This window comes from Antedon bifida, chromosome 2, assembly GCF_963402885.1.
Source record: "Antedon bifida chromosome 2, ecAntBifi1.1, whole genome shotgun sequence".
Classification (NCBI taxonomy): Eukaryota; Metazoa; Echinodermata; class Crinoidea; order Comatulida; family Antedonidae; genus Antedon; species Antedon bifida.
This window is the reverse complement of record NC_136227.1, coordinates 22,062,000-22,077,184: the sequence shown is the minus strand read 5'-3', so window position 1 is coordinate 22,077,184 and position 15,185 is coordinate 22,062,000. Positions and strand designations below refer to the sequence as shown.

Below are 15,185 nucleotides of genomic sequence, written 5' to 3'. Positions count from 1 at the left end.
GTGGGCCGTATAGTCCCGGGCCGAATCGTCTCAGGGCCGAATCGTCCCTGAATCTTTGATACTGAATGTGTCGACACGAACAAACGAACAGATATGGAACGCCAAGAGTGCATCATTAAAACTGCATTCGACTCGATTAGCACACAAAATATCATAAACATGGCAAACCAGGTCAAAACGGCCCCTTTTTCAGCGGCGGGTAAGGTTTGCTCAGTGGATTGGTCATCGTTACCCAAATAATCAAATCAAATCAAATCACCTTACCCGCCGCTGAAAAAGGGGCCGTTTTGACCTGGTTTGCATAAATCACATAAAAGTAACAATAAATCCGTTGGTGATTTTACTGACGTTTTTCTCGCATAATGTTCGCGAATTTCGCGCACTCAGTGTTCAATATTTTGGTTTCTATGGAACGCTAAAAGAGCAAAATTAATTAGAAGGCTAAAAACTCTGTGGAATCCATATATTTAACGCATTATTTGGTAAAAATCAAGTACAATTTCAATATATTTTGTCACTGTCAGTAAGAAAAAATGTTACTGTTGATACTGTACACGGTTTCGTTAACCTTTTAAAAAATAATATAGAACAATTCATTATAATATAGGATGTCCTAGGTCTAGGCTAGGTACGTGATGTTGATTTAGGATCGATTGTTATTCTTCGAAAACAGAACAGTATCAGCAGTAACATATTACAGCATTTTTATTGACAAATTAACAAATATATTGAAATTAAACGTGTTTTTCACCAATAAATGCATGAGAAACTGACGCATTCCACTGAGTTTTAGTTCTCTATTATTGTTTTTTGGCGCTCCATAGAAACAAAAATATTGAACATTGAATAAGTGAAATTCGCGAACAGTGTGCGAGAAATCATTAATTTAAGAACTTATTTGTTACTTTGTGATTTTTCTTCATAATAGTACTCATGAGGCATACTTCTAAGGTGTGGTATTCACACGATAAAGTTAGTTATCAAATTTGTCAGAGTCAAAATACAAGCGAGGGAAACTAGTGCCAGGTTTATTAGTACGTACATGGACAACAATAAATAAAAATCATTCGTAATATACTAAAATACTACTAAAACAGGAATAGTGCATCATTAATATTACACCAATTATTATTATTATTATATCAAAATTGATTAAATTATTTTCTACGTAGGCCTTTAGGTTAGGGCTAAGCATATTAGCTAAAGTTTAATTTTAGGCCTGGTATTATGATTGACAGACGTAAGTCTTTTTCACACGCGTTCCAGAATTCTCTCGCAATTTTTTTTCTTTGCGGCATGTTATTTGATCGGCATATCAGTTACCTTTTATTCACAGCCAGTTATTAAACTTGTTCTGGCCATCACTGTTCACTTTATTTGCGAGAGAAATGGAATGTCAAAAATGTCTTTGGCACGCTGCTCAGAGAGAAGTCTGTGCGTTGCTGAAACCATGTGGTATTATAGGAGGGGAATCGCCACAAGGCCGAATCCTCACAGGGCAGAATCGTTCCGCTACACCTGCTAAATAGTAAAGAAGGATTTTCCATGTGACAAAATATTATTTTCACTCTGCTATGTTCGAGAGACATGTTAAATTATTTGTAAAGTGAACACGCTCGAAATGCCAACAAGCATGGCTGTCATTTGATGAGTGTCTCTATAACAATTATTGTTTATCGAAAGTTGAAGACTGTCATTCAGATTTTTAAAACATGGCGCATACGGATGCACAACTTTTGAACAGTTTGGGCACTTTTGTAAAAGTAAAATTTGACACGATATGACTTGAATGAAAAAAAACAATCAAAATATAAATAATTGATTATTAGGCCTATAATATAGCATAATAGCACGTTAAGATATGCCTCGCACTTTTGGAAATGATAAAATGATGCCTCGCACAAATATTTGGCGTGCCTCGCATACCTCGCTTGCCACGCACTTTATTAAATAGTGATTCCTTGGTTGTACAGAGCTGAAAAATGGTAACTTTTTGTTTGGAATTAAACTAAATTAAAGTCTTTTAAAACAGTGTTCTGCAACCTTTTTTGAAATTCTCGCGACCCAACATTGCGTATGACACAAAACATCAGTTTTTGCCAAAAATTTTGTGCCTTGCGTTCACTTTGACAAATTTTTTATGTCAAAGCTGTATACATTCGAGAATCATCCGTGGGCACGTACTAGTCTTAAATTGTTGCTATTTTAAAAATATTTTTTCGATTGTTGTAAAATCAAAATGAAATTAGTATATATAGCAAACCGACTCATACTGGTCAATATGTTAATTTTGAAAGCTCTGTTCCTTTTAGTTAGTTGTGCACCTGATTTTGGTTTAATAAAAAAATATGGTCGCGTAGCATAACTATGTACGATTTTTTGAAATTCTTAAATTGACTATAAATTCAAAACAGTCTTTTTTAATTGCACGTATGCTTCATGTCAAGGGTCATCTTCCTGTATCATCAGAAGAATGAAAGATTAGGTTTTTTTTCGCCTACGCATGCTTTAAAAGTTAAAAATGTTCAAAATCAATTTCTAATCAACTTTCTACACATTTCAGGACAAAAATTGTGTTACGTGCGCGCTTTTGCGCACTGAGCTTGTACACACAGTTTTTGTACATGATAAATTCCTTTCATTTTTGATGAATTATTAATGGAAAATAATGACACACATGCACGTCAAACTTTAAAAATCGTGGGCTTGAAAATTGGTCATTTTATTTGTGTAAAAATATGCCTCTTTTAAATCGATTATAGCTCTCCAGGATGCACAGTGACCCCCTATTTTTTAAACGTATTATAAAAGCTGATGAGATGTAGATATGAATTCATGTGAAATGACCGTAATTATGTTATGACATCATCATAATGACCATCTGAAATTTTAAAATTGGATTTTTTTCTCTTTTGACACAGTTCGTCACATTCAATAGAGAACATATTGCGTAAAGGTTATCAATTTTGTTATTACTCAAACAATTCTGCTTCAGACACTTTTTTTTTAATTTGAAAAGGTCATCATATTCAAACAATTGAATAAACGTGAGTGGTGTAAATAAAAATTAACCGTCAACTATACCGTTTACAATGTCAATACCGTCAACTGTTGAGGGTTTTGATCAATGCTATGCTGTTTGTACAATCGTTGTGGTGCAGCCTACTGTAGACTAATAAACAGCATGTGCATATGATGCGTTGAGCGATAGCCTAACTCGTCACCGTGACGAGTTCAAATCTAGTTCTGTATCATGTACTTTTCAATATGATGATATAGTTATTCTAGATTTTAACCTTGATCTTACTAAACAAACTAACCTAAATAAAATTAATAAACTTGCAAACAGTAGCAACTTAAATTAATTAAGGACTACACGAGAGTCACTGATACCAGGAAAACTATTATAGACCTAATATTTGTAACAAGTACTGATAAAATTCCTTCCTCTGGAGTTCTCAGTCTTGGTATAAGTGACCATTCACTTATATACTTAGTTCAAAAATATAAAAAAAAAGAAAATAGCACCAAAGACAATTAAGTCTAGCTCATATCAAAATTTTAATAACCATGACTTTATTAACACAATTAAAAGTATCAATTGGAACGAGGTAATGAATTGCAGTGACGTTGACAATGCGTGGGGAATTTGGAAACAGTTGTTTAATGATGCATGTCACAAACATGCTCCTATAAAAACAAAAGGTGTTAAGGGTTCTCTTCAGGAATGGATAAATTGTGACTATTTAAAACTAACAAAAGATAGGGATTATTATTTTTCAAAAGCACATAAGAAAAATGATCCTAAAGACTGGGAATATGCAAAACACCTAAAAAATAAAACTAACAATTTAAATAGATCATTAAAAAGGAAACACTGTATTAATGCTGTAAATAAAAACACAAATAATTCCAAAAAATTATGGAATACCATAAAAAAATTAATCCCTAAAAATAAAACCTCTGTCCAGTCTGTTAAAACTGAAAGTGGTTTAACAACTTCTGACAAAGACACAGCCAATCAATTTAATAGTTATTTTAATTTTAATATATCTATTGGCAATTCTCTTGCCAACAATTTTACTAACACTAACTCCAAAACTAACTCTAATATAAGATCTGTTGACTATGATAATAGTAAAGAAAGTTTTAAATTTGAAATTATAACTGATGACTATGTATTTGATCAGATTAACAATTTCACAAATAATAAATCGCCTGGTCTAGTCACTTTGTACTTCAACATTTCCTGCAGAGTGGAAAAACGCTAGAGTTGTACCTATTTAAAAAGAAGGTGATAAATCCAATGTAGCAAATTATGGACCAATATCGGTACTACCAATTATCTCAAAGATCATTGAACGATCAATACATGATCAACTGTATAATTATTTATCTAATACTAATTTTCTTAACCCATGTCAATCAGGCTTCAGAAGAAACCATTCTACTAATTCAACCCTTCTTGATGTTTCTGATCATATCTTAAATAATATGAATGATCGATGGTAAAGTAATTGCAGCCATTTTCTTGGATTTGAAAAAGGCATTTGATACTATCAACCATGAACTGTTAATTAATAAATTTAATCAATAAGGAATTAGGGACGATGCTTTATGTTGGTTTATTTCTTACCTTGACAATAGATCGCAAGTTGTAAAGATCAAATCCTCTTTATCTGTACCCAAATCAATAAATGTTAGGGTCCCTTAAGGCCTCTCCTCTTTATTATATAATGTTAATTCATTACCAGATAGTTTAACTTGTAAATGTGCTATGTATGCCGATGATACTACACTTTTATTTTCTTCATCTGACTCGGTTAGCCTTCAAAAAGACATTGATGTTATTGTTAATGTAAATATTATTTCCAAATGGTTTGAATTTAACAACTAACTAACCCTTAACACTAAATAACCAAAATTTATGGTCTTCGGAACAAAGTTTTGCCTAAACAATTTTTAAAATATTTATGTTAAATTTAATGGGGATAACATTGAAAAGGTTGATCAATACAAATATTTAGGAATTCATTTTGACTCCCATATGCCCTGGGACAAACACATTTAGACATTTTAAAAAAAAATTAGGCATCATTCGCAGAATTCGATATTGCCTACCTAACTCAACTCTTAGTCTACTTACAAATGCAATCGTAATTCCTGTGTGACATTACCACTCCAGTAAATTAATTAATGTTATCACTTAAATGGAAAAATCTTACAGACAAATGGGATGAGCAATTGTTGATGCTAGTTTTTAAATGTTTAAAAGATATTGCTACTTCATATCTATCAACCCAGTTTCAATTTATGCACACCACTCATCATAAAAACACACATAGTCAATCATCAAATACTCTAGTTACTCCAACATGAACAAATTTACAAGGTAAAAGGACCTTCCTCTACCGATCTTCTAAACTCTGGAATAACCTCCCAATTGATTTACGCCAAAATTACCAATTAATGAATTTAGACATAAATAAATAAATGTTAGTATTTAAAGTAATACTCTTCTTTTTTTTTGTACATATGTATATATTATGCTTTAATTTTGTAGTTTAATTCACAAATCTGGACCTCATGGGAGACCAGTACTTATGTATTGAATGAGTGTTCCAGAATAAAGAAAGATCTGAAATCAAATGAAAATGCTTCTTTCATTCTATGATTTTTGTGCGTCGCCTCTTCACCTCACGCTGTCAACAGATTACCACGCCAGTTTTTGGCTAAGTAAAATAATTTTCACTTTTACATTTACCAGTTCGTTTTATCCTCATACACTTATAGGCTGTGTGTACTCACACAATATACTTACTGGAATTTATCTAACACCTTATCTTACCCCCATTTTGTTCGATTTTTCGTACTTTACTGTAATTATGTTGTATGGTTGTGTCCTAGGCTCAACTCATTCGTTTCCGGTTTGAGCGAAAGCCTCGCTTTCCATCACGGCTTGGGTAATTCGTCCGACTCCATTCTTGGTTCACATCGACCTTTGCCTGACTTCCGAATCAGTCATCACTATGATAATAGTCTTCTTTGGGGGGTGCCCGGCCTAAAGATAAACGACCTAACTAATTTTGTAAATCAAGTGGCAACATTCAAGCCAGATATTTTGATAATCGACCTCGGATCGAATGACCTAGTTAAAAAGTAAGGTCTGCTTTAATGCACGGAGCATCATATGCTAACTTATGGCATTAAATAACAACAATCTTATTATCTGTTACTACTACTACTACTGTACTGCAGTCACTGTGGACAATCCAGAACCGGATTTTAGAGGAAAATAAATACATAATTAAACAGAATAAACAAAACAAAATGCCAGGCAATACACTGTTGACACCATTTATTATTTTCCCATTGTTCTACATCCAAAAGAAATAAATAATAACTTCTTGTTTTTCTTTCTTGATGCTACGCTAAACTGGCAAATATTTTGCACACATCTGAATGGTTTATAGTTAGTATAGCATTCATCTTATGACTCATGCTGGTTCCCCAAGTACATCATTCATTATATTAAGACTCATGCTGGTTTCCCAAGTACAGCATTCATTATGACTCATGCTGGTTTCCCAAGTAAAGCATTCATTATGATTCATGCTGGTTCCCATACTACCACCACATAATTGACTTATGCTGGTTCATACGCCGACATACCCCGGTGTTTTATCACTCATCCTCTTAAGTACAGCATTCATTATATGACTCATGCTGGTTCCCATACTACCACCACATAAATTACTTATGCTGGTTCATTAACTACCCCCACATACGGCGGTGTTTTATCACTATCACTCATCCTCTTAAGTACAGCATTCATTATATGACTCATGCTGGTTCCCATACTACCACCACATGAATTACTTATGCTGGTTCATACGCCGACATACGCCGGTGTTTTATCACTCATCCTCTTAAGTACAGCATTCATTATGACTCCTGCTGGTTCCCATACTACCACCACATATTACTTATGCTGGTTCATTAACTTCCCCCACATACGGCGGTGTTTTATCACTCATGCTCCTAAGTACAGCATTCATTATATGACTCATGCTGGTTCCCCTACTCCCACCACATAATTACTTATCTGGTTCATAAACTACCCCCACATACGGCGGTGTTTTATCACTCATGCTCTTAAGTACAGCATTCATTATATGACTCATGCTGGTTTCCCTACTACCACCACATAATTTCTTATGCTGGTTCATTACCTACCCCCACATACGGCGGTGTTTTATCACTCATGCTCTTAAGTACAGCATTCATTATATGACTCATGCTGGTTTCCCTACTACCACCACATAATTTCTTATGCTGGTTCATTACCTACCCCCACATACGGCGGTGTTTTATCACTCATGCTCTTAAGTACAGCATTCATTATATGACTCATGCTGGTTTCCCTACTACCACCACATAATTTCTTATGCTGGTTCATTACCTTCCCCCACATACGGCAGTGTTTTATCACTCATGCTCTTAAGTACAGCATTCATTATATGACTCATGCTGGTTCCCCTACTACCACCACATAATTACTTATGCTGGTTCATTAACTACCCCCACATACGGTGGTGTTTTATCACCCATGCTCTTAAGTACAGCATTCATTATATGACTCATGCTGGTTATATGACTCATGCTGGTCCCCCTACTATCACCCCATACGGCAGTGTCTTATCACCCTCCTCTAAGTACAGCATTTCATTAAATGACTCATGCTGGTCCATTCACTACCCCAATGATGACTCTTTGTTTCCAATCTTTTATTCACTCCTTTAACATGGTTGCAGGGCCCTTTTCCCCTGCAACTTGATGATATCTGTCCACACACATTTTTCGTTCCGTCTTAATTGCACAAAGATGTTCTTACAGATACACCATGTCAGGACGGAAAAGAACTAACAAGAGGTAAAAAATACGGCACCAAAAAGAGAACCGTGCCAATACCTGAACTTGACATAAATAAAGAATTAAAGGACATGAGGCATATCGTCGAAACCTTGGTAACTTCTGTGGCTGAGATTAATGTCGGTAAGCCGAACCTACCGGCAGCTCTCTTCCTCAAACCCCCTACCTTGTCAAAAACTTAAAGAGGAAATAATCTCCCACAAATTCATCGAGCTGCACAATCTGCTCGACTTCAACAGCGCAGCGGAAGCTTTGACGCTAACGTTCACTGGTACCTTTGAACTTGTGCCTAAGCCCAAATGCCGCATCTTAAACGAACACAACTGGCACTAGGCCTTTCACGACTTTGCCACAATTTTATTTAAGTAAATACACGCAGGACATCTTAAATTATTTTAAGAATATTAAATACCTCATGCGCAGTCATCCAAATTAATGGTACTTTTACAACTGATAATTTCGAATGGCTAGGGAGTACACATTTTGCTCTTGGTCATCGGTTCGAGCCGACCTCCTCCATAAACTAGATGCAACGAGCTAACCATAAACCTCTAACCCATCCAACCGTGGAGCGTCCACTCGGCTTCAGTATCTTCTACCATAACAGATTCACTAGATGTGTCCAGACAAACTGTCAGTATCGCCACTCGTTTTTCAGTGCTCGGGATCCCAATAATTCCCACTACAATAAGCGCACTCCTATCTGGTTACAAACACCACGCTTACTTAACCCAATGTTTCACTCATGGCTTCTACCTTAAATGGGGCTGCTTTTACAGCAACTAACTCTCAAGCTATCATCAACAACCTTCCGGAAATTCCGTACCTGAAAAATGTCGTATCCTCCACAACCTCTCCTATCCCTACGACTCAAACGCTGTCAATCACAACTTCCCTGGGTTTTGCATAACAGTTCATTACGAAACAATTGCCAACGCAATAGACATAATTGACATACACAATCACCCGGCATTCATGGCTAAGACGGACACCAGTGACGCATACAGACTAATACATTTACATCCCACACTCAATACCACCTCACAGGTTTCACGTGGTTAGGCCAGTATTACTACGATAAAACGCTTCCCCAAGGCGGTCTTCGTGTCAAATATTCAATAAGTTTTCTGACGGAGTGAAATATATCCTTACAAAAAAGTTACAACAGCCCAATAACGTGAAAATATTAGACGACATCCTCGTTATTGAAGACACACACCAACTGTGTGCGAACTCCTTGAAGATATCCAAGGCGCTTGCTGACCGCGTTGGCATACCTCTAGCACCGCACAAAATAATTTCACCCACCACCACCATTTCTTTCCTGGGTATTGAACTTGATTTACAGAAAATGTAAGACAGGCTTCCATCTGAGATAATAAAATTACGTTACTCCCTTTGAAGTTCAAAACTTCCTCACACACTTCACTCAACTACATTGAGAGCCCTCCAATCTCTTATTGAAAAGCTACAATTTGCCACCTGCGTTATACCCTCTGGACTGGCGTTCCTAAGAACGGCCGGTCTAACTGACCCCTTTTCAACTATTCACCTTTCTGACTCAGCAAAGGAGGATCTCCAAATTTGGGCCGACTTTCTTAGCAAACACAATGGCGTTACCATTTTTCACCCCCACAAAAATTTGACTCGCAGCGTTTACAATTCTCCTCTGATGCCTCAAAAACCGCACTTGGTGCGACCTTCCAAAAGTTCTGGATTCAAGGCCGCCGGCCGGAATCTTGGAAAATGTTCGACATCATGGTTCTCGAAATTTACCCCATCTATGTCATGCTTTCGATTTTTGCAAAACAGCTAGCCAACACCCATGTAGTTTTCCACTGTGATAACCTAGCTGATGTATATGTGCTTAAAAAAAAAAAAATCGTCGTCAAACGAAAAGGTCATGAGAGTGGTTCGCGGTATCGTCATTTGTTACTACTAAACAACATTCAGTTTACAGCCAGGCACATCCCTGGTAAGCAAAACAGGATATGTGACGCTCTTTCTCGTTTTCAGGAAACAGTGGCCATGCTAAAGGAGCACAGTATGAACCGCATACCGCTAAAGATACCAAAGCACTTACAACCAATCTACTTCGAACCACTAAACAACTCAAGATCCTCACACGAGAGCTAATGTGGAACTCATTAAGCAAAGGAACCGCTAGTAACTATAAAAGCAAATGGCACCATTTTAACCAATTCAGGAAATCACTAAGCCTTCCGCTACCAACGACTCCACAGACAATTGTTCTCTATGTAAGTAAGCTGACTAAAAATGCACTGGCGATTTCCACGATTCGAAACTACCTTAGCGCAGTGTCATTCGTGCACAGGGTATCATTTATGGAAGACCCTACCGCAAATCCAGCAGTCAGCATTTTATACAGAGGAGTAGCGAAACAAAAAAAGAACTCTCCATCAAAACCGATCAGACTGCCGGTCACCTCCGACATTCTTGTAACGCTAATTGGACATATGCGAGGTAGCATGGAATCCAAATACGAATTCATCCTCTACAGAGCCTTGTTCATAATATGTTACTTTGCATGCCTCAGAGCCAGTGAAGCAGTAGTCTCCAAGGCCGCAGAACACACACTAATGCTAACTGATATCACAGTACATGCCACTAAAGTGCAAATAAACTTCAAATCTTTCAAACACTCTAAGCGTTCCTCACCTCCTTTCGTCTTGCACCAAAAAACCCGGAAGCCCAATATGCCCAGTGAGAGCATTGCAACGCTACGTCAAGATGCGACCACTGAAGGCAGGCCCGTTCTTCGTGCTTGAAAATGGAACACCAGTAAATAGGAAAATGTTTTCCTCGTCGCTTAAACAATTAGCTCGCCATGCTAGTCTGGAACATACACAGTTTAACACTCATTCTTTCAGAATCTACCGACTTTCACCAACTTGGACACTCTCACCAAGACATTATGACTTTTGGACGATGGTCGAACCACATAACTTTGTCAAATACAGCGTTGTAAACATGGGTGCTGGCTGGTTGGCATATTTCCTAAGCATGACTGGGTATTAAGCGTCAAGCTTAAACAAAGTTTGATACTTATTTTTTCTGTATATCGTTTTACTTATTTCATTTTTGTTTTCTTTCGGTGACAGCATAGGTTGCACCGCCAATTATAATCATATGTTCAATCGGAGCCAACACGTAATTGCTCCAGGTAGACTTATTTATATGTTTTCGGTGTCAACATGGTTGCACCGTTTATTAAACTCAATTCTCAAACGCGTACTGGAGTCAACACATGTTGCCCCAGGCAGACTAATGGAGATTGTTTCTATACGTTTTTCAGTGTCAACATTTGGTTGCACTGCCTACCTAATTAAAATGTTTAAACATGTACTGGAGCCAACACATGTTGCTCCAGGTAGACTAATGTAGGTGTTTCTATACGTTTTTCGATGTCAATATTTGGTTGCTCCACCTATCAGACGCTAATGGTCAACCGGGTACTGGAGTCAACACATGTTGCTCCAGGTAGACTATGTAGATAGTTTCTACACGTTCTGGGTGTCAACATATGTTGCACCATCATCTGAATGGCTTGTCATCGGTTCTACCTGCACTTAATTTGGGCTGCTTCGTTGGCCACTTCGTTGCCAACTGTGTTGGCCCTTTCAGAGCATCCCAATGTTCCTTTTTTATGTTTTCCTTTTACGTGCATGCTGCAACGATGACTTGCCATTCATATTAAATAACTTTACAACCAATACTTGTTTCCTTGTATTTGTTTATCGGGCTCACATGTGTCAAAATCACGTGATTGCGGGGCGCCCTCGCAATCATCTTTTGACAGCGTGAGCATCTCATCCTCTTCACCTCACGCTGTCAACAGATTACCACGCCAGTTTTTGGCTAAGTAAAATAATTTTCACTTCCCTCCCTCCACTCCCTCTCTATTTTGTTTTCAATTACGATTTTGAGACATGTGTTTTGGCCCTTTCAGAGCATCCCAATGTTCCTTTTTTATGTTTTCCTTTTACGTGCATGCTGCAACGATGACTTGCCATTCATATTAAATAACTTTACAACCAATACTTGTTTCCTTGTATTTGTTTATCGGGCTCACATGTGTCAAAATGCTTCTTTCATTCTATGATTTTTGTGCGTCGCATTTCTCTAAAACGTGTAAACAGAACATATCGTAACTTTGTCAACATATCGACATTTACATAAAGTTGTGCACCTCCTATTTTTTGATGATGTCAGAGTTGTACAACATGACTTACGCACGATTTTATGATTTTTTATGATTGATCATAGATTAAAAAGCAAATGTAATTTTTTGTTATATATTATTATTGTAATATACCAATTTTTTTCTCTTAAATTTTGATTTTTTCAGTCTTTACTAGTCATTTTAAAAAAAGATTGAGATCATTTAAATTTTTAATTACGCCATACGAACACGTTGAGCGAGACGATTTTGCGCATTTTAGTTGAAAAAAGTAACAAAATACTGTCAAAATCATGCCGGTTTTGAATCTATTACAGCTACTCAGGATCAACTTTTTTTTCATAATATGAAAGTGGATAAGCTGTTGATGTGAATTCATGTAAAATGTTTACATCTCGGATGTTGTGACATCGTATGGTCACCCGAATATAAAATATTGGATTTTTGTCTCTTTCATCATACTCATCACATTTAATAGAGCGCATCTTGCTTATTCGTACCGCAATTTCTTACCAGATTTTACTATTTGTTTGCTCAATCAATTATCTTTCGTAAGAGTTACAAACATTTTAATTTTGATGACATCATAATGGCAAAAAATTTGAATAACGTGGGTCACTTATTTTCATCTTTACAGTAAATTTCAATCTGTTATAAATCGTCAGAATAAAAAGTAATAATTAATTAAAACGTTGTCTAAAAGCTATTGATTTTAGATACGAATTCATGTGAACATTTTGCTAATCAGATGTTGTGACGTCATCATATGGCCAGTTGAATAAAAAAAAGATTTTTATCTTTTCCGTCATTGTTCATCACATTTAAAAGAGCGCACATCATAATTCTAGTATTCGAATCCCTTCAACATGTTAATATGTTGTTGCTCAGATTATTTTCTTCCGAAATTGCTATATTTGTGTTCATTTTGATGACGTCATCATGGTAAAAATTGGAATAAAAGGCGGGTCCAGTAATTTTATCTAAGCTACACTGTATGTAATACAGTATGTATACAGAATTTAGTGTATACTGTATATATACTTAGACACAAAATAGAGAACACACTAACATTTTATTTTCTTCAGGTCATAATGGCATAAATCTTTTTTATTGTGCGCAATATTCTCCCGTATGATGTACATGTGGTTTGTCGTGCGGATAACTAACTCGTGACAAGTTCAGATCTAGTTTTTTTATTCTTTCCTTAGCACTATTTTGTCTGTCAATTATCTTGATATCAATTTCATCTAGCTACGTCAATTTTGCAGAGTGTATTCATTATGGCCAGGATAAAGCATATATATCATAATTAAACCAAATTTGGTACTCATAAATCTCAGTTCATATTTCATCATCATGACAATACAATTACGTGCGTAGCGCATATAACCCATGCGTACGCGTGCTTAACATTTTCAAAATTGTCACAATATATTTTTGATGAAATTAGAGTATGTTTCAGGCAATAAAAGTTTTAAAAATTGCCATGAGTGTGTGCAGATTTTTGCACTCACACTGCGCGTTAAACGTTAATACACACTATTTTTTTTCTCTTTTGTGGCGTTAACCACTATTTTATTCATTTCATTCTCAAATGATCAATACAATGATTTTACACTTCATCCAAATATATATTCCCTTGTTATTCTTTTCTGTTATTTTCTTGTACTTTCTTTTATCTTTAGTACGATTTGATCGAAACAACTCGGTCAAATATATATATATATATTTATATATACTTTATACTTTTATATGTATTATCCACTTTTTTCATTATTTTCTTTTATTTTAACTATTCCTTTCTACAATAGGTCTATGTCTTTGTACAAAACACACAAGTGCATATATTCGAGTACATGATTGCACACATGCATACCCACGACAAAGGTATATAAATGAATAAATATTTACAATATATAAAATGCAATACAATTATTATTCTTAATTCTTTTTTTTTTTTTTTTTACAATAAGAACATAAATAAAAATATAAAATTCAAATAGTTATAGTAAGCTTTAAAAATTCTTTCCTTACTCTTGTGTTTTAGTTTTATGTCTCATGGTTATAATTGTTGCTTACTTATATGTTACGTTTCGTTTTGTTTTTAATATTTATTTCATTTATTTTCATTTTTTTAAAAATAATTCTATATAAAGATTTAACCACCTATTGTCATTGTACAGCGTTATATAAACCTCTGTAGAATATACCGTATTATAATAGTCGGTTAAGGTATAACCTATTATTTTTTTTCTGCCAAAAAGAGGCGAGAAAGTGAACCATAATTCCATTTCTTTACTTTTTTCAAAATGTGTGCTTTATAGATACAGAAGCATCCAAGAGAGAACATGTGGTCAACATATCTGTTTCCGGTACCGAGTACAATATTTTGAAAGTTTGCCTCAATTCCAAACTTATATGTGGTATAAACATTAATGTATTTCCATAAATCATTTGCTTCAGTACATTGGTAAAAGAAGTGTTTATCATCTTCTATTACATTGCATTGCAGGCAAGTGTCTGTATTATTAATATTCCATTTAAAGAGCCTTCTATTGGTAGGAATAATACAATGCAATAGTTTGAAATTTAGCTGTTTAAGTTTGTTATCTTTAATATCATTTACTTTTCTTTTCCACGTCAGTGACCAATCGTTCTCTATATTAAAATGTGTTTCCCACTTTGTTTTACTCTTGGTTGGTTCTTTACATTTTTTTTTTATAAAAAAGAGACGAATGTTTTTACAACTCATTTTACTATACTGTATTGATATAACTTCGTTAACTTTTACATTATCAATTTTTGAATAAATTATATCTTTCCATTCTCGTGGTATTGCTTTTAGTAGACATGACAATTCAGCAATCCAATTCGATTTGATATTTAACAAAAATAGTAATTCATTTGTATTAATAAATCTGTTATCAATTATAATATGTTTCATCTTTGTTATACCAGATCTAATCCAATTCCTATAAAGGAGTGAGAAACCATTGTGTGTTATCAAGTTGTTGCCCCATATAGGTTGTTCTATAATTTGTTCATAGGAAAG

General features: G+C 35.3%; 1 protein-coding gene and 1 long non-coding RNA gene across 2 annotated transcripts; one reads left to right on the top strand and one right to left on the bottom strand.

Moving 5' to 3' along the window:
* The first annotated feature begins 5,709 nt into the window (after positions 1-5,709).
* LOC144858319 (uncharacterized) lies at positions 5,710-11,098 on the top strand. The gene is made up of 3 exons (XM_078714655.1): positions 5,710-5,736; positions 7,897-7,932; positions 9,949-11,098. Exon 3 carries the CDS (start codon positions 10,068-10,070, stop codon positions 10,719-10,721), a length of 654 nt encoding a protein of 217 aa, XP_078570781.1. The 5' UTR covers positions 5,710-5,736; positions 7,897-7,932; positions 9,949-10,067; the 3' UTR covers positions 10,722-11,098.
* Positions 6,405-6,841, bottom strand: LOC144858336 (uncharacterized). The gene is made up of 2 exons (XR_013616416.1): positions 6,805-6,841; positions 6,405-6,543 (listed from the first exon to the last, which is right to left on the bottom strand). It is a non-coding gene; the product is annotated as an uncharacterized LOC144858336 (long non-coding RNA).
* Positions 11,099-15,185: the final 4,087 nt, after the last annotated feature.

Coding starts and splice junctions, on each gene's coding strand:
- LOC144858319 (XM_078714655.1), top strand. CDS start 10,068: ATGTGGAACTCATTAAGCAAAGGAACCGCTAGTAACTATAAAAGCAAA.